The sequence below is a fragment of the Periplaneta americana genome, chromosome 6 (assembly GCF_040183065.1).
Source record: "Periplaneta americana isolate PAMFEO1 chromosome 6, P.americana_PAMFEO1_priV1, whole genome shotgun sequence".
Taxonomy (NCBI): Eukaryota; Metazoa; Arthropoda; class Insecta; order Blattodea; family Blattidae; genus Periplaneta; species Periplaneta americana.
Genome location: NC_091122.1, coordinates 26,029,154 through 26,049,590, shown reverse-complemented (window position 1 = coordinate 26,049,590; position 20,437 = coordinate 26,029,154). Strand labels below are relative to the sequence as shown.

Below are 20,437 nucleotides of genomic sequence, written 5' to 3'. Positions count from 1 at the left end.
GTTGAAATTTTCTGGACATTCAGTTCTTCCCCCATCTGTTCTTTTTTCATTTCAACCTTCTTTACTTGCCTACCTTATTCTCTTTCTTCGTTTAATACTCTTTCCTCGTTTTCTTCTCTTTTCCCTTCCATTCCTCCTCTTTTTCTTTTTCATTTTATTTCCTCGTTTCTTTTCCTCTTCATTTTCTTTTCTTTCACTTCCTCTTATTTTCTCCATTATATGTCTCTTCTACCTAATCTTCATAATTTCTCTTCAGCCATTTCTTCCACATCTTATTTTTCTCCTTTTTCCTAATCTTTTTCATTTTCCTTCCTTTTCTTCATCTCTTTCGCTCATTTTTCCCTTCCTTTATTCATATCTTCTGTTTATGCTCTTTTATCATCTTATTGTTTTAAATATGTCATTCTCTTCTTCTTGCTTTGTCCTCATCTGCTTTCCATTTTTGTTATCTCTTCCTTTTCCCTTCCTTTCCTTCCTAATCCTTTTTTCTTCTTAATTCTTTTACCTTTTGTCAGTTTCTCTTCATCCTTTCCTTTCGCCTTTCCCTTCATTTACTTCCCTTCTCTTTTTCCCCTCTTCCTCAGCTCTTCTTTTTTCTTATTTCCATTTTCTTCTTTCCTGTCTATTCTATTTCTCGTCCATTTACTTTGTTCGCCTCTCCACTCTAGTTTCTTTATTTATTCCTTTCCCCTCCATTTCTTCTTCATATTTTATTATAATTTCTCATTTCATCCTCATCTCTCTTCACCTGCTTCCATTCCTTCTTCCTTTCTTTTTCCAATCTCTTCTTTTCATTCTATTACTCTATTTCGTTTGTATTTTAATTATATCCTTCTCTTTCCTTCGCTTTATTTTTATCTTTTTTCTATTTTCACTGTCTATTCCCTTTCCCTCCATTTTTTCCTCATATTTTATTATCATTTATCATTTCTTTCTCATCTCTTCACATGCTGCCATTCGTTCTTCCTTCATTTTCCTAATATCTTCTTTATTTCTGTCTTCTTTTCATTCTATTTTATATTGTTTTTCTATTTTGATTATCTTCTTTTCTTTTTTTGCTTTGTTCTCATCTTCTTTCCATATCTTATCTCTTTTATTTCCCCTTCCTTCTATCCAATTCTTCTCTTTTTTTCCTTTCCTTTCTCCCTCATCCTTCATTAACTTTTCTCATTTCCTCCTCATCCATTTCTTTCTGCTTTCTCTTCATCTGATTTCCTTCCTTTTTCCATTCTTTTCCTCGTACTTCTTTATTTTTTCCTCTTTTTGTCTTTTCTTCCTCACGTTCATCCCATTTTCCCATCTTTTCCAGCTCTCTTCTCTTCCTCCAATCTCTTTTTCTTCCTGCTCACTTCTTCCTCCTCATCTTCTCTTCCTGCTACTCATATATTCTTTTTCTTTTCCTCTTTCCTATGTGTACTAACTTCATGACCACCTTGTATTGAGAACTAAGAAGTGTTGTTAAGAGTTAACCCTTAAATTGGCAAAACTTCATTTCTCACACTAGTTTATTAAACTGTGTCGGACTGTAAAGAAAACAACTATCGCAATGTCTGTATTTTATATGTTGTACAATATTATAGTATTGTGAAATTTTAATTTTCCTACCAATTTTTTTTTTCATTGTTCTATTAAAATTATAGCATATAGCCTGTTAACCTGTTGTATCCTATAGGATACTTTGTCAATTTAAGGCAGTTCTATTCATAACATAAGACATTAGTTATCTTTTTGAGAGTTGAATGTTATTGGCTCTGTGTTCAATGCAGAAAATTAAGGTTCACCTTCCCCTTTTTATGTCTTTTAACTGTCAAGAAAATTAACTCTAACAGAAATATTTTTGGTAACATGATAAACTCTAAACTGGCTACGGCTTAACGAACGTAGAAATTTTCACACTTCTACACCTACCTACCTTGCCTCCCGTTTCAGTTACCTGTCATCATATCTTAATCTCTTCACACGCACGCAAAATAGCCGCATACTAGCCATACCAACACATAAGACATCATCGTATTCATCATCATACACAATCTCGCTCTCGCGCTTGTGGAATACCCTACCCAGTGACATCAGAGACTGTCGGAATTTAGTAGCGTTCAAAAGCAAACTTATTAAGCATTTTCTTACTGCGTAGAGTAGGTTTAATTTTTACTTAATCAATAAAAGAAATGCTTCTCCCTTCTTAACTTTTACAATAAACTGTCTAGCTTTTATTAATCAGTTATTCTTTGAGTACTGTGATTTTTTATTGTATTTGTAAACTTAATATTAATTGTAATTATAATTGTAATTGTATTCTTAATATTGTAGTTGTAATCCCCTGGTAGAGGGGAAGAGAAGGCCTGATGACCTTATCTCTACCAGGTTAAATAAATAAATAAATAAATAAATAAATAAAATAAATAAAATAAATAAAAACTGAATTGCTACAAACTCGAAAACATTTTATTAGAAATATGTCATCTCCATGACAACGAATTCTCATTTATTATAGGTTATTAAGCTTAGTGCCTACCTAATTTCACTTGAAATTTCGAATCAGATCGTCTGATCCAGAGTTCAAAATAGATATTATTATTGATCTAGATTCGTTTTCCGGGCTGAGAGGCAGTGGTCTGTTAGGATATTATTATTATTATTATTATTATTATTATTATTATTATTATTATTATTATTATTATTATTTACTTACTTAGGCCTACTTACTTACTGGCTTTTAAGGAACCCGGAGGTTCATTGCCGCCCTCACATAAGCCCGCCAATGGTCCCTATCCTGAGCAAGATTAATCCAGTTTCTTCCATCATATCCCACCTCCCTCAAATCCATTTTAATATTATCTTCCCACCTACGTCTCGGCCTCCCCAAAGGTCTTTTTCCCTCCGACCTCCCAACTAACACTCTATATACATTTCTGGATTTGTCCATACGTGCTACATGTCCTGCCCATCTTAAACGTCTGGATTTTATGGTCCTAATTATGTCAGGTGAAGTATACAATGCGTGCAGCTCAGCGTTATTATTATTATTATTATTATTATTATTATTATTATTATTACTACTATGATTATTATTACTATGATTATTATTATTATTATTACTATGATTATTATTACTATGATGATTATTATTATTATTATTACTATGATTATTATTATTATTACTATTATTATTATTATTATTACTACTACTTCTATTATTACTATTATTATTATTATTACTATGATTATTATTACTATGATTATTATTATTATTATGATTATTATTATTATTACTTCTATTATAACTATTATTATTATTATTACTATTATTATTATTATTATTACTACTTCTATTATTACTATTATTATTATTATTACTATGATTATTATTACTATGATTATTATTATTAGTACTATTATTATTATTATTATTATTATTATTATTATTATTATTATTATTATTAGTATTATCCCATTACACTCTTACAAGTGTATATTTATTGTATGGTAGTCTGTAAGTTTCAATTTGTTATGATTAGTTTAAAATATAACCCTAATATACTATATGTAAAATAGGGTTTATAAATATGGAATAAATACTACTACTACTACTATTATCCCATGTATTGTGGGTCCCTATCACCACGGCATGGCGCGTCCTCAGGTTGCGGATAGAGGAGACGGCCTCCAGATATGGAGGGTAGCTGAGAATATATTGAATAAGCAGTCGTGGACAGCCGAAAAGGGGTGGTCCTCCAGCTTGGAGGTTGGGCGAAGGGCTTACAACCCATCACCGTAAAAAAACAGCTTGTTACGAATCCCTACAATAAAAGACGTATGGGCGAATCCAGAAATGCATATAGAGTGTTAGTTGGGAGACCGGAGGGAAAAAGATCTTTAGGGAGGCCGAGACGTAGATGGGAGGATAATATTACAATGGATTTGAGGGAGGTGGGATATGATGATAGAGACTGGATTGGTCTTGCACAGGATAGGGACCGATGGCGGGCTTATGTGAGGGCGGCAATGAACCTCCGGGTTCCTTAAAAGCCATTTGTAAGTAAGGAAGTAAGTATTATTATTATTATTATTATTATTATTATTATTATTATTATTATTATTTTCATCGTCGTAGTCGTCAGTATAGTTACAGAAGACTGTTCCATGAATAACAGTAAAGGAAATCTATAAATAGATCTACTTCTTTTTTTGGCACTTACATAATGAATTTTACTATTCAGTTTCAGTAATAAAAAGTAAATGTGTACAGCAGGAGATGTTTAGAGGGATGGGTGGGGAGGAAGAAGAGCAAGAGAAAAAAACGCGAAATGATGTGTCGGCCGGCCATTTTGAAGGATGTGAATGCTTCTGATGCCATCTGAACGATGATTTACGACAAATACTTCCGGTAGTTTTCCCTTGGTTTTTAATGGCTTGTGGTTTTCTCATCGGTCCTCTTCTCTCTCTATCTTTCTCCCCCACACACACACACCGCACACATCGGTAGGCTACATTGCCTGCTTCAAATGCTGGCAGAAGCCAGAAGCTCCAAGTGTATATGGTAGAAGCAAATATAAAACTTATACATACGTGTCTCCTGGTTCCAGTGGTGGATTTAACTTCATAGTTTGTTACCTATAGATTTCGAATTCTTAAGAATATAATCAGCTGTAATTAAGGCAGTTAACCACTTTCCACGACGAAAATACAGTGCTCTAAAAACTGTTGCATATTGTTTTTTTTTAACTTGTAAAATAATCTATATATATAATTTGAACTGGTAATGGAAATTACGGGAAAACGGCTGAACGGATTTTAATGAATGACCCCTCATTTTGAAGCTTGGCATCCAAGGATTTTCAGAAAAAATAGTGACTTTCAGTGAAGTGTTAGTTTTCCTACATAATTTTCCTATTTTCCAAAATCTATCTTACGTCAGTTTTGAGAACTAATTGCATTTCAGAATAAAACAAAACACATACTACAATAAACAATAAAGTCGGCAGGATTGCTGACATATTTAGCGTTCAAATTCAATTGTTTATTAAAAACTTCAAGACTTACTAAAAACAATTTACGCTCCTAAATTGCTATTTTTTTAGACATAACGAAATCCAGTTGAACTGGTAATGGAAATTACGGGAAAACGGCTGAACGGATTTTAATGAATGACTCGTCATTTTGAAGCTTGGCATCCAAGGATTTTCAGAAAAATAGTAACTTTCAGTGAAGCTTTAGTTTTCCTACATAATTTTCCTACTTTCCAAAATCCATCTTTCGTCAGTTTTGAGAACTAACTGCATTTCAGAATAAAACAAAACACACACATAAATTTACAACAGGCTATTACACGAAAGCCTGAGGATTGCTGAAATATTTAGAGCTCAAATTCAATTGGTTATTAAAAACTTCAAGACTTACTAAAACTAACTTAAAAGTCTGATTCTGCGGTGTGTAATTTTCTGAGTAATTTTCTGTGTATTGGACATTAAAATTTACAAAATTTGAGGTGGTTTGATGACATTATTACCATTAGAAATGAAATATTATTATAATTAATGCCATGATGTAAAAAACTACAAAACTTGAGTAAGATAATAATATTGTTATTAAAAATCAAATATTTTTTATAGTTATTAATCAAGTGGGGTTGGGTCTTTTTCATATAGGCCCTACTTAATGGCGGTGTGGTATAGATACTTATTATACGTCATTCTCTTCAGTATTGGCTCGAGAGAGCGCAAAAATTACAGTTCCTAAGGAAAGACCAAAAGGTATTACTTACTGATAAAATAAGAGGCCTACAAAATTATGTAGTCTCCCGATCATTTCAGCAAAATTTCTTAGCAGAATAAAATGATTTTACCCTCTACATTTCAAGCTCTACATGCAGCAGCTATACCAAGATGCTATGTCTATTGTTCGATAGCATAGCAAACCTGACTTTTTTTTTAACTTTCGCCTACAATCCACAATGACCTGAAAGAGCTATTGCTTTACTCCCACATGTAAAACCCACTGATCGTCCTGACATTGTTACTGAAGGCGGATGGATAGGTTCAAGAAAAAGTACTTGGCATAAAAAAACCATTCAGAGGGAGCATGTTTCATTATTATGGAAGCAAATAACTTTCAAAATGTCTGGTATTTTTGGCTGAAAATCAATCTGAAAAAAATTTTTTCTGAACGTCTAATGAACTTAGTTTGCAGCATTTGCTGCACAAGCCACTAGTTTCAATATAGTAATTCCATTTCTATCATACTATAAACGAACTCCAAATAGTTATAGCCGTGCACAGACATCATTGTTTATGCGGTAGGGTTAATAAATCAAAGTGGACATACCAATATGTCATTGTATTGATGGTATTGGAATATTCCAAATTCTTTGGACTGGAACAACGGGGCACACGTCGGTATGTGTAGATGTGGAACGAACATGAAAGCATCATATGTCGCCTATTCTACAATATTACCTTTGATTACCAAATGTAAAGCTATGGCGGGCATTAACAATGGGGCAACTGATTCATGTTGCCGATGGCATTATGATTGCACGCATCACATGTTGTCGAGACAATTGAAGGCTTAGCTAATAATATATATAAGATTTGATTCCACCTTTGTTGCGGAAAGCTATATATATATGCACACATTTATCATTATGGGGACACACAACTGCTGATATATGTGTATGTATGTATATATATTATCATGTTCATTGTTTTACCAAATTGAAGTTACTACTGGCTGAAAGTTTTCAAATTTAGGGGGAAAAAAAAAGTATTTGTATACACGTTAAATGACCCCCCCTTCTCTTATATGAATACTTGTAACATTGCGTAAATGATTAGAATTGCTATTGTGGCAGTCCTGTCAACAATACTTGGATGGGAAACTGCCCTATTATTACAAACTACAAAGTCCCATTCCAACAGACCAGTTTAGTATTTGTTCGATTTTACGTAAAATTGAACCAATTAAAATGTCCTATTAGTTTGGTAGCCTGATTTTCAAATCCAACAATCCGTATAACGAAATTGTCTTTAACAATGACAATTGTTTTGTAGCTTTCAGCGAGTGATTTTTACTGTCTCTTCTCCCCCTCCACGTGCAACCAGTTTTGAGGTAGGTATTGTAGAAATGAGTTCAAATTTGTAACTGTTTTCTGCATGAAATAGCCTTTGTTTTGTTTTCGGGGAGGGTAATTTATATAGAAATATGTTTCGCTACAGGATGTTTCAAAATGTTGTGTACATCATAATATTAACTGAATGCTCCGAAACTTCGAAGTCGTTCACCGTAGTATTACAACTTGGCTAGATCAAATTCAGTTATGAACTGTAATCGCCTTTTTAATGACACTGTATCAACTGAACGGCTATCATGGCATCGATAGAATTGGTGATAGATGTCTGTCACTAGTGTTGCCATATTTAGCGATAAGTCGCTAAATCTAGGGAATTTTGAATTAGTCTCAGCGACAAATTTTGTAAAATACGATTAGCGTCTTTTCTGCTGATTTTTATATTCTTCACTTTTTCCTTTCTTTTAAGTTAAAACATTCAACTGAAGTCATGCACTTCTTAGTTTTAGAAGAGGCAAGGGTGCACGACTGAGTCGTCTAATGATTCATACGTGAAAGCCTTGATCTCATATATTTGTGATCAGTGATCAGGGGTGAAAGATGCTGATTCAATGATTCTCACGGGTTAGATCTCTCTTTCAATGCTACTGCTCCAATACCCATAAACGATGGCAACTTTGATTGACACGTGATAAGTCGTGAGCTAATTCTTGGTTCTTCCCCTCAACGCAGAGATTTTCCACTCCGAACCGACCCGAGACAATTAAATTTTGGAATTTTGTGCCTGCAGTTCGTGTGAAGCAAATGAGACTGTAGTTTTTGCTGGTTTTAACATATTTTAATATAGGCTATAAGATTTAAAAAGTGTTAAATTTCACAAAAAAATTTTGGTCAAACGCTTGGGCGAAAATTTCCACAATTACAATTTGGCAGAAAGTGTAGTGTCAATAATTGGATCAAGTGTAGTGTATTCACGATCACGTGTTCCCACATCTTCCATCACCTCAACATCACAGCCGTCAACTACACAACCAGACTCGTTATAAGAGGGTGATGACGAGGAAATTATGTTTTTCTCCGCATATGTATGTTTTTCTTATTTTTATTTAGTGATATTTATTATTAATTTTTAGCGATATTTCTGGGGATTTTTTTAACAAACTTTGGAGAGATTTAGCTACTTTTTGTTGAAAAGTTAGCGAGATTGGAGGGCGATATGTTGGCAACAGTGTCTGTCACTCGTCTTACAGTCTCAGAAAAGCTCGGAAGAAACCCACCAATGCACTCAGGCCAACTGGGATTCGAACCCAAGTGCAGTCTTTAATTGATTATTACCGAATTCTTATTATATTTCAGGTGTTTTTCTTTCTATAGGACATATGTATTTAGCATTATAATTTAAAAAATAAGCTTATAAATATAAAATATAGAGAGATGGCTTATATGGTAGGCCATGTTTATGAATTTAGTAGGCTTAGAAAAACAGTAGAACATCATTTCATTATAGCCAGCCTTCACTGACAGTTTTCGTTATTTTAAGGTTATGTAGCCCCTACGTCTTAAATAGAATGCTACAACGAATTGTATGCTGAGTTATTTTCTGCTTATTTACAGATTTTTACTAAAATCAATGCTTAAGAAGTCATGGAATAAATTAAACAACAAAATTAACAAATTACGGACACATCAAATTACTTCTAAAAACTCTCAAACAAGATATTATGTCAATAGTTAAGTTGGTAACGCAGAACGAGAAAAAAATGTTCTATTGTTTTCCTAAGCTTACTAAATTCATAAACATGACCCACTATATAAACTACATCCTTAAACTTTATACAGGCCTACATAGATTTTTACTGGCTTCTCTCTATAGGAAATAGGTAATTAGCATTATAATTAAAAAATAAGCTTATAAATATAAAATAAATAGAGATGGGTTATATGGTAGGCATGTTTTTGAATTTAGTAGGCTTAGAAAAACAGTAGAATATCATTTCATTATAGCCATCCTTCATTCACAGTTTTCGTTATTTTAAGGTTATGTAAGGCTTACATCTTAAATAGAATGCTACAAGGATTTTATGCTTAGTCATTTTCCGATTATTTACAGATTTTTACTAAAATCAATGCTTAAGAAGTCATGTTCCATTGTTTTTCCTAAGACTACTAAATTCATAAACATGACCCACCGTATAAACTACATCCTTAACTTTATACAGGCCTACATAAATTTTTACTGGCAATGGTCTGAATCATTTAGGCCTATACCACAGTCTAGTACTAGTGTTTTTTGTTTTATTTACAGCTATTATTGTTAGGCTTCAAAGTTAGAATTCCCCTATAGAAACTTGTTGCAATGGAAACCATTCTCCATAATATAAAATAAAACCACAGTCTAGTATATACAGTCACGAAGCTTGAGTTTATGAGGATGCTAGAAACAATAGACTGTGTAGGTACTATTTCGCATTGTCTGTGATGAGGCGATAATAGCGATCCTAGTGGTTATCAACTATCTATGGATGCATATTTATTATATATTGAGCTTCGTGACTGTATATACTAGACTGTGGTTATACCATATACTCAGAAAAACCTCATATAACTACACTAATATCCCTTTTCTGGTGAAATTTTAGATCAGGGTATACAATTATGTAAATAATATTTATTAATATATCTTTTACGTGTATGGAGTATTTCCGATTGGTATCAGAGTACGGTACGTGGCAGGCATTTTGTTCTCGTAGAATGTAGTCTTCTATGGATAATGAAGACTTTTTTTCTCTCTCTCATAAAAGTGATTTTTTTAATCATCGGGTAATGTGGAGTGGCCATTTTGATATCCACAAAATCAAATCCAATCCAATAATGTATAATACATTTATTGAAGAGGTGATATTCAATTCAGATGGTTTTGATTGGATTTATTTAAATTAAATTAGTCAAGCTGTCAAATTCGAATTTTTTTTTTTTGTAATAACGATTTGGCTTACAATAATCAAATAATTGGGTCGCAGATAGAGGGCAGACCAGTCTTCTTTCATTTTATCCCTACCAATTTACAAGTTACCACCATGAATACCATTATCCTCCCTAAAAATTGAGAGCGGGCGTGTGGAAGGGGTTGCAATGAAATGAACTCTATCTTAACCGATTAATATTCCCCACCAGTTTCACTGTTCAATAATAATCACAAGAGACGACGTTCTAAATGACCGGATATATAAAAAAGAGAAGATCGCGCTAGGGTGTGTTCTGCAAATTGTAGTAATTATCCATAGCGGAGACAGATGACTACTTTCATTGCCAACTTTTGTTTTCTGATGGTCGGATGTTTTGTTTGTTGTTACTGTTGCTAGGAGCGAAATCTCAAAAACTCTAATGACAACGATGAGCGGGAGTTATATTAAATGAACACGGGGTTATGTAAAGAAGTGAAAATTCACTCCACCATCAAGAACAAGAGAAAGAAGACTGGAGGCGAAGAATAGGGGTGTCCAATGTAATACAAGGCACCATTGCCAGTAAAAACAATATTACACAGGGTGATTCAGAAGGATTTACCGTCCCTTACTGAGCTTATTTCCGAAGACATTCTGAGCAAAAATGTCATATAAACATTTGTCCTAATCTCAATATTTTCATTGTTACAGTAATTTTAATGTCATTAGTAAAATAGTTTTTCTTTAGTTTTATGGGTAAAAAAATATTACAAATAGAGAATGAACTATTGAAAAGCGATTATAGCGATATGTCTGTATTTGAGATGAAATTTCGCTCTTAGCATAATTTTCAAATACAGATAGCATTTCATGCACGGAAAATCCACTAAAATTTGAAAAAGCGAAACAATTTCAAAATGTATGGGAATATGCCTACTGTCCTTGTAAAAGGACACATAAGTTTTCGTCATTGTAATGTCGCAATGAACAGATATTTCGAACGCATTGTGGTTTCACGTAATATTTATGTTCATTAGGAGTCATTTGATCTATAACAATTTTTAAAATAATTTCGTACTGTAACACTACTTAATTTTCATATCTGATTTCCGTCTCGGATGCCATATCTGAAATAAACGAACAATTCTCACGTCCACATCTCAAACTCAATGGTGACCAGAACTCTCATTACCAGTCTTACCACACCTGGCAAGCCTCTAATTAATACCAGTAATAGTGACACCTGTGAAAAAGCAAATGCGTTAACTGTAGAGAGGGTAATTTGAAACATTGACCACTGTCCTTGTAGAAGGACGGCAGGCATATCTGGGTTAATGTTATTAGTAAAATAGTTTTTCTTTAGTTTTATGGGTAAAAAAATATTACAAATAGAGAATGAACTATTGAGAAGTATCATTTCTTTAATTGGCTAGTGTTCTGAACCTAAAAATGTGTTGTTAATTGCTTTGTACAGATTTTATTTTCCAATTTTTAACTAAAAATTACACAATTCTTACGTACTTATCACAAAAATTGGTACAAATCATACGACTTTAGGAACTTGATTCTTTACAGTTAAATTATGTATCCTAATGTACAGTCTTGAAGAATTTACAAGAGTGGCGTGATTTGTAACAATTATTGTGATAAATGCGTAAGAAAATGTAATTTCGTAGCTAAAAATCGAAAAAAAAAATTCTGTACGAAGCAACTATGGAATTCACAACACATTTTTAGCTCCAGAATACTAGCTAATTAAAGAAATGATAGTTCTGAATAGTTCATTCTTTATGTGTAATATTCTTTTACCCTTAAAACTCAGGAATAATGGTATTTTACAAAGAACTTCAAATTAGTGTAATTCTGAAAATATTGAGATCAGAACAAATGTTTATATGACATTTTTTTCTCAGAATGTCTTCAGAAATAAAATCCGTAATTGTCGGTAAATCCTCGTGAATCACCCTGTATAACATATCGTGAGTGTGTGTGTGTGTGTTTCTGTTTTGGGCTGCAAAAGAAATACCAGTCGGAGTCGCTATCGATTTGAAACATTATCGTGTTACGAGTACTTCTCTTACGAAACAATAGAAATAGAGATACACAGAAGGCATTGAATATAAACTCTATTATTGCTCTGTTATCATTACATCATATATTATGTCTTCAATAAACTATAAATAAACCATAAATTTTATATTTATATTATAATAAAATTTCTCAATTTTTTTGTTAATACAATATGAAACGTAACTGGCCGTATATATCGATTGTAACAATGACAGCATCCATGTTAATATGGAAGGCTTTGGAATACTATATAAACTGCAGCAATCTTATTAATGTTGTCAAACACACGAATAATTTAAAATCAATTTCATATTAAATAATAAGTAACGTGAACATGTCATAAAAGTCGTATCCACATGTTTTAAAAAAAAACTAATCTCAGGAAAATAGCTTTTCACCTCGCCATGTTTGCTCAGAAAACGATATAATTTCGTATCGGCATTTCTTTCGTAGTCCAATGCACATAACATTAAGAAATAATTTAATCAGGGGACCATGTTCAGAAATCAGCAGGCTTTGGAAATTTGCAAAACAAGTGAACGACATTTATGATTGCTAAGTCAAAGCCTGGTGTTTTATTGTTTTATAAATGGTCAGAGCCTGCTGATTTCTATACATGGGCCACTGATTAAGTTATTTCTTAATTGCTTAGGCTTCTTATGGCAATCTGAAATGTGCCCAGAAAATGAAAATGTATAATGCTTTAAGAAGTTTATTATTAAAACTTCGCTAAAATTATCTAATACTAACATATTTATCGCTGGTAACAATTTGTCCAAGGGAACAAGGTCTGGAAGAGATATTTTAGCCACGAAATACTGTAAAGTAGTCTTGTCTAAATGTGTTCTGAAATGTGTCAGATGATGCTCTAGTGTAATTTTGACACCATTTTACAAGAGTTTTGCTGTATAATTTATTATACTATAATAATAATAATAATAATAATAATTTACTAATCTTAATAATGATCTTTAGTAAATTCTTCAAGCAACAGTGCATATTTCTGTACAGATTACTGTGCACATTACTGCGGAATCCCGGCCACCAAGTCACTCAATTGAGTGCGCTCCTTGTATAATGGCAGTTGACTTAATATGAAAAGTAAAGGGAAAAACACTTGAGAAATTGAGTTCGATCCGGTGCTATGGATTGGACCAAAAAAATAATAATCTTTAGTAAATTTCTGTGACTTGTTTGACATCATGAAAGTTATAATTGACTTCTCTATAGAACACTGGACAAACTTTAACATACCTAAAAATTCTCGAACATACTTTAGTGTTTGTTTGAGGTTTATTTTAAAATCAAAATTCGCCACCGTGAAGAGATATAAAAGCTATAAACTGGCATCTTTCAACTTTTTCCGATTGTCGACATACCAAAAGCGGATTAAATGTTCAATGAAACAATTGAAAAACGCCAATGACAAGCATATTAAATAACGTCCATAACTATACAAATAAAAAAAAGAGAATGTCGTACGTCAAAATAAGATCTAAATCCCTTATTAGTCCGTATAATTTACTTCAGTGGACGACCGAGATTTATTTCAAAACCAACTTTCATCACCGTAAAAGCTATAAGCTGCCATCTTTCAACTTTTTCGACTGTCGATATACCGGAAGTGGATTAAGCTCTCGAATGATGCGATGCTTTTATTTGGAATAACTGAGTTCATTTGTTTTATATATCTCCACAGAAACCACTTCCTTTGTTTAGAGAGAGAGAGAGAAATGAAAACTGATAAAACTGAATAGTCAACAGTGATGGCACAAAAGGATCAATCCATTGGACACTGTTTAAACAAGTGAAGGCGATTTCTGCAAGCAATGTATAACACATTCGTAGGATGTGGAAGTATTTAAAAATAAACCAGTAAAAGCGTCATATGATACAGTTCCTCTTCAGAGACGATACTGCATTGAATTGACCGCGTTGTGGGAAAAAGAGGGGATTAAAGAACAAACAACAAATTAGTCGTACGAGCAAAATATGGCCTACTGCATGTTTCGGAGCCGTATAATAACAATACGGGATCCTATTTCATTACTCCGAGCGCTATATGTCTAACGCTGGCCATGACATCATCTTCGGTGTGGTGAGAAAGTTTGTGCATTTATTTAGGTTGATGAGAAACATGCATGGCGGGAAGCTCGCTCTAAACAACCCAGGCGTTCGTGGGTTTAATACTTGGTCTCGGTTGGGATGAATGTATCTATCTAGAGCAGCGGTGGCGAAAATGCTATCGTGCGCCGAGCCACTGCGTAAGCTGCAACGTGCATAGCACCTATGGAGGGAGGCGGACACCCGAAGGGGAAGTGAAGCAACTGTCTGACATTAACGGTTTTTCATTTTCCTTACGTCTAGCACTTAAATAAAATTATATACAGTGCAAGGCTACAAACTAATGTTTAGTACGAAGAAAGAAATGAACAAGAAAACATAGGACACATTATCACAACCTAAAATTAACTGTCTTCAGAATGTCTCTGCGACAAAGTTTCAAAATCAGGAATTATGTCACTTACTGCCAGTCGTAGTTGATCGCGAAGGTATTTGTCTGTCAGTAGTGATCTAAATTTGGTTTTTACTGTTTTCATTGTTGAAAATAATTTTTCACAAACGTAAGTTGTAGCGAACATGGCTTCAACAGAACAAGCGAAAAAACGAAGCTTCGGATATTTATTTTTTGACAAAGATTTGAAAAGTTCAACATTTGTCAAGTCCTTACATCTAGCTTTCATTTAACATCACATTGTAAATATGTGAATTTAAATTGAAGATCTAACCGCATTATTCGTACATCTGCTGAAAAAGGATCGACGTACAGCGATGATGATGATGATGATGATGATAATAATAATAATAATAACAATAACAACAACACTTAACCTTTTAATGTTTCATCAGTAACATGTAGTAACTTATAATGCCGTTTTATGTTATACAACTGTTTTCCTCGTAATACTTGTGAATAAATCATACATTTATTATTCTCATCATATTGTCAGCAAAAAATGCATCCTCCCATCCTACTTGGAACTTTCGTTTTTATAGAGGTACATGCTTTCGAGAGAGACATTGTGACGATACGCCACTCGCAGGTCAGAGACAAATACAAATGGAACGGAGTTTGACTCCAGTGAGTGAGAGGGTGGGGGGTTGTAGGTAGGAAGCAAGGGAAATGCACTGCGAGCCACAATGTGCTTGTGAGTCGCATTTTCGCCGCGGCTGATCTAGAGTGTTGACGTCCATATAAGTCGTCATCATCATCACCATCATCATCATCATCATCAACTTTACGAACAGGGTTGTTTGGCTTCCTCCACACATTTTTTTAATTACGACAAGTTATTCAGAATGAGAGAGACTTCGGGTTATGTGGTTAGCATGACACAATGGTACTATCGCTTAAGAAAACATAGCACAAACAAAACAGACTATAGGATTAGCGGATTTCGAACTCAGGCTTGTTAGATTCCAAGCCAAAAATACTGCCACTCGACATTATTATTATTATTATTATTATTATTATTATTACCAACATTGTCGTCATAGATGTTATATTATTTTAAATCATACGAGAATCACGGATCATGAACCGATAAAAGATGTGCATAATTCGATGATGGTTTGGTAAAGGGAGATGTCATAAAATTGAGTTTTGAAATAAACGAAAATTCAATTTCGAATCCTTACTGCAAATAATTTTCTACACAAAACGCGACAAAGTTTATGATTGTCTCATGACCAGAATATTTTACGAAATGGAAATATAAAAAATTGGAAATTTATCCTACGAAGAGGTGGAAAAATTCAGATATATCTTTGAGCAACTGTTACAAATATAAATGATACTCAGGAGGAAATTAAACGCAGAATAAATATGGGAAATGCCTGTTATTATTCCGTTGAGAAGCTTTTGTTATCAAGTCTGCTCTAAAAAAATCTGAAAGTTAGACTTGATAAAACACTTGTATTACCGGTTGTTCTGTATAGTTGTGAAACTTGGACTCTTACTTTGAGAGAGGAACAGAGGTTAAGGGTGTTTGAGAATAAGATGCTTAGAAAAATATCTGGTGCTAAGCGGGATGAAGTTACAGGAGAATGGAGAAAGTTACACAACGCAGAGCTGCACGCATTGTATTCTTCACCTGACATAATTAGGAACATTAAATCCAGACGTTTGAGATGGGCAGGGCATGTAGCACGTATGGGCGAATCCAGAAATGCATATAGAGTGTTAGTTGGGAGGCCGGCGGGAAAAAGACCTTTGGGGAGGCTGAGACGTAGATGGGAAGGTAATATTAAAATGGATTTGAGGGAGGTGGGATATGATGGTAGAGACTGGATTAATCTTGCTCAGGATAGGGACCGATGGCGGGCTTATGTGAGGACGGCAATGAACCTCCGGGTTCCTTAAAAGCCAGTAAGTAAGTAAGCAAGCTTATAGATAAAATAATTTTATAGTTTTAGTGCTAAATCAAACCCTGACTTGTGTTCTATATATTAAGTTACACTCTCTACATGTCATTAATTCAAATCTGGCGTCATGTTGAAATAATACGAAGGTAAGGATGAGGGTGGAAGACACAAATTGGGCAAATAATATTTCACGCATCTTTACAATTCTGCAAGCAGATAAACACAAAAATAACACAGAGAGAAATAACAATGCAAAGAGCACACAGCCTTCTATATCTGCATTTTGTTTTACACCATCCACCACACCATCACCAAATAAATGCTTAAAACTTTTCCACAAGAGTGCAGCACAAGAGGAAAGGTGACAAACCCTCCGCCATATTGAAAACGAAATACAGTTACCAAGGTAACAGCACAACTCTTGCTTATACGACTAAGGTAAACATTCAGGCGATGAGATTTATATGTACAAAATGAAAATTAACGAATTTATTGTCAGTATGGACAAGAAATTATAAGAGTTTTTGGCCATCTGAAGCGCCTGGATAATAGAATCTTTTATACTTTATCACTAAGCTTTCGCATTTGACCTGTTACTTGTACCGAATGTAGGCGATAGTTACAGAAATGAAGATTTTTTAATGTAAGATTCTATTTCTTCAATTTTCTGAATTCTGTTAGGTTATATTCTGAAATATTATATGGACTTTTAATACAGTAATTTACAGATTCAGGTTTACAAAATGAGTTATTCAAATTTCTCTGAAGACTTCCATAAATTATATTGCAATTTACGTTAACTACGAGAATAAATTGAAAAGTTGAAATCGTACCGAAATTTTCAGTGCAATTCTGAGTACCATTTCCGATCAAGAGTACCAACTGAGGTATATAAAAGTTAAATGTTATGTTTTATTTAACGACGCTAAATCAGCGTCGCCGGTATGCCGGAATTTTGTTGCGCAGGAGTTCTTTTACATGCCAGTAAATCTACTGACATGAGCCTGTCGTATTGAAGCACACTTAAATTCCATCGACCTGGTCCGGGATCGAACCCACAACCTCGGTCATAGAAGACCAGCTCTATACCAACTGCGCCAATCAGGCAGACCTGAGGTATGTAAATTGTTCTAGAATTTTTATATACAATTTCAAAGACACTATCTATTCAGAAATGCCAATACAATTTACAATGCCACTATCTATCCATGAGTACCAACTTGTGTGTTCAAATGGTCGTAAAGATTGTTTAAATAATTCAGAATATAATTGCCAACTTATAAATGCCAATTGACGTATGCCTATTAAAATTTTTCTCCAGTTTTAATTGCAATTTTGAATGTAGTCAATGCGTTTATCAAAAACAAGATAGTTATTTTCATATAATTTCGAAAATCAGTTTCCTATCCAGGAAATACTGATACTAGCCTAAACTTTTTATGCAATTTAAAATGTAGCAATGCGTTAAAAGTAATGACTTAGATATTAAAATAACTCCATGAATTTGTTACACAGTTTCGAATATACTTAGCTAATCCCAAGTATCAAGTGAAGCACTGAAATATTCCTATACATTTTATAAAAATTTAAATTTAATTATCTATCCATGAGTACCAACTAAGATACTGAAATTTACCTATAGATTTCAACTAGTTCGAAGGCTCCACCCATGAGTACCAACTGAGAAATCGTAATAATTGCAAATATTTTCATACAAATTAAGCCTAGATTGGACGTACCAATCCAAGGATTCCAAATAAGATATTTAAATTTTTCTGTATGTGATAATGTTTATCAGAGTCGCATAAGAAAGGCGTAGGAGTGTAGGATAGCTCTCACCGAAAGAGGTAAAAAACAATTCCAATAAGTGAATACAGAAAAACCTCTGCCCTTGGTATGAAAAGTATGTACATGGTATAGAGGAAAAGGAGTTATATTCCGTTTTTGCATTGAAGGCAGTACCTTTCCTTTCAGTTTGCGTATAAAGTTAAAATCACCTCCTCTGTGCTGCACTGTGCTGGTGTGATCGATGTGGAATCAATCGATAATTCTCGACCCAAGCGAGAACGTAAGCTGAAAAAAGAAAGGTAAAGTAAATAATATAAATAAAATCATGGTTGTGTTTATTTGTTGCATATATAACGTAAAACAGGAAACGATGGGGAATTTATTTTCCTCTCTGTAAAAAAAAAATGGGTGAGGGATTTCATCTGCCAATCAAAATTTCAAAATTGATTGATCGACTCAATGTTGTTGTGTGATGAATGACTTTCAATAAAGCCGTGTTTTAAAACCAATTCCATGTACCTTAAACACTCTGGTTGGGGGGAAAATAACTCTTACAAATTCATGAAATTTCCCTGTATCATTTAAAACGATCTTATGTAACAAGTATACCAACTGTTGTAAAAGAAACTGTATTGTAAATTTCTTAAAAAAATGCATAATTTATCGTTTACCATATCTTACTCCTTTGCCTTTTTTGAATGTCGTAATGTACTTACCCTAAACAAAAGACAAATATTTGTTTTCTCGACCGGGAGTAAATTGTCGGATGTTATTTCTAAAATCCTTACTGAAGTTCGCTGGAGTTATTTTTAGTGAATGCGTATGCACAGATGCAAAGAAAATGCCATAGCAACAACGATTGATATTGTTTCTTTACTAATATTTCTTTGCTTACGGAGGAAATGTATTTTCCCTCCCGATTTTTGTAACCTGGTAACCGACATTTACTCCCGGTCGTGGAAAACAGTATGTAGACCAACACTATGGGATCGAAACACAATTTTTCCCTCGGTACATTTGTACCCCATGATAAATATCTTGGGCCACAATCATGTACTTTGGGAAAAACCATCCGTTTCTCTCCCTTAATGTATAATATCTATATTTTATAGAAGTATGCTGGGATAACAAATTCTGGAAAGCAATTAGGCCTAGGGGAGAGTCGGGTAGTATCGGACATCGGGTAGTATCGGACAGTGCGTTTCTTTCATCTACCACCATATGGTAGTACCTGAATGACATGGTTACGTTTCTCCATGCGACATCACAGAAACGTAACCATGTCAATCAGGTACTGTCATCGTGTGGTAGATGAAAGAAACTCACTGTCCGATATTACCCGATGTCCGATACTACCCGACTCTCCCCTATAAACAATTGTTGAAATTAGTGAAATAACAACCTAGCTAAACATATTCATTCACAGTTTGTAGACATATTTTATAGAATTCATCAAGTTTCTCTGTCCAATTTAAAATGTTCTTACAAAACATGTATACCAACTGTTGCAAAATAAAGTTCAGATTTTTTAAAAAACATAACATTTTCATTGTTTGCCTCATTTTGTTTCCTTTCTTAAATATTTTCTGATGTTTTTCCTTAAACAAAAGGCTTATGTAACATTTTCTACTAAAAGTATATTTCTAGAAAACAGTTATTGCATGAATAATTGTTGAAATTAATTAAATAAGAACGAAATACCTTTCGCCATTAGCTGGTTGTTAAATTTTTTACGAAAATCTTAAAATTTCCCTTCATAATTTAAAACGACCTTACAAAACATGTATACCAACTGTTGCAAAATAAAGTTCAGATTTGAAAAAAAAAACCCTAACATTTTCATTGTTTGCCTCATTTTCTCTCCTTCCTTAAATATTTTCTGGTGTTTTCCTCTAAACAAAAGCCTTGTGTAACATTTTCTACTAAAAGTATAATTCTAGAAAAAAGTTATTGCATGAATAATTGTTAAAATTAATTAAATAAGAACGAAACAATTTTCTCCATAGCTGGTTGTTAAAATATTTTGCAGAAATCTTAAAATTTCCCTGCATAATTTAACACTATTATTATTAAGGAACCCGCAGGTTCATTGCCGCCCTCACATAAGCCCGCCTTCGGTTCCAATCCTGAGCAAGATTAATCC

At 33.6% G+C, this 20,437-nt stretch overlaps 1 protein-coding gene across 1 annotated transcript in view; it reads right to left on the bottom strand.

Annotated features, from left to right (window-relative positions):
- Positions 1-20,437, bottom strand: part of ct (homeobox protein, cut) — a 693,629-nt gene that overhangs the window by 429,303 nt on the left and 243,889 nt on the right. The window contains exon 3 of the mRNA XM_069829769.1: positions 18,504-18,579. Within this exon, the coding sequence (XP_069685870.1) occupies positions 18,504-18,579 (76 nt within the window). The remainder of the gene's footprint in view (positions 1-18,503; positions 18,580-20,437) is intronic.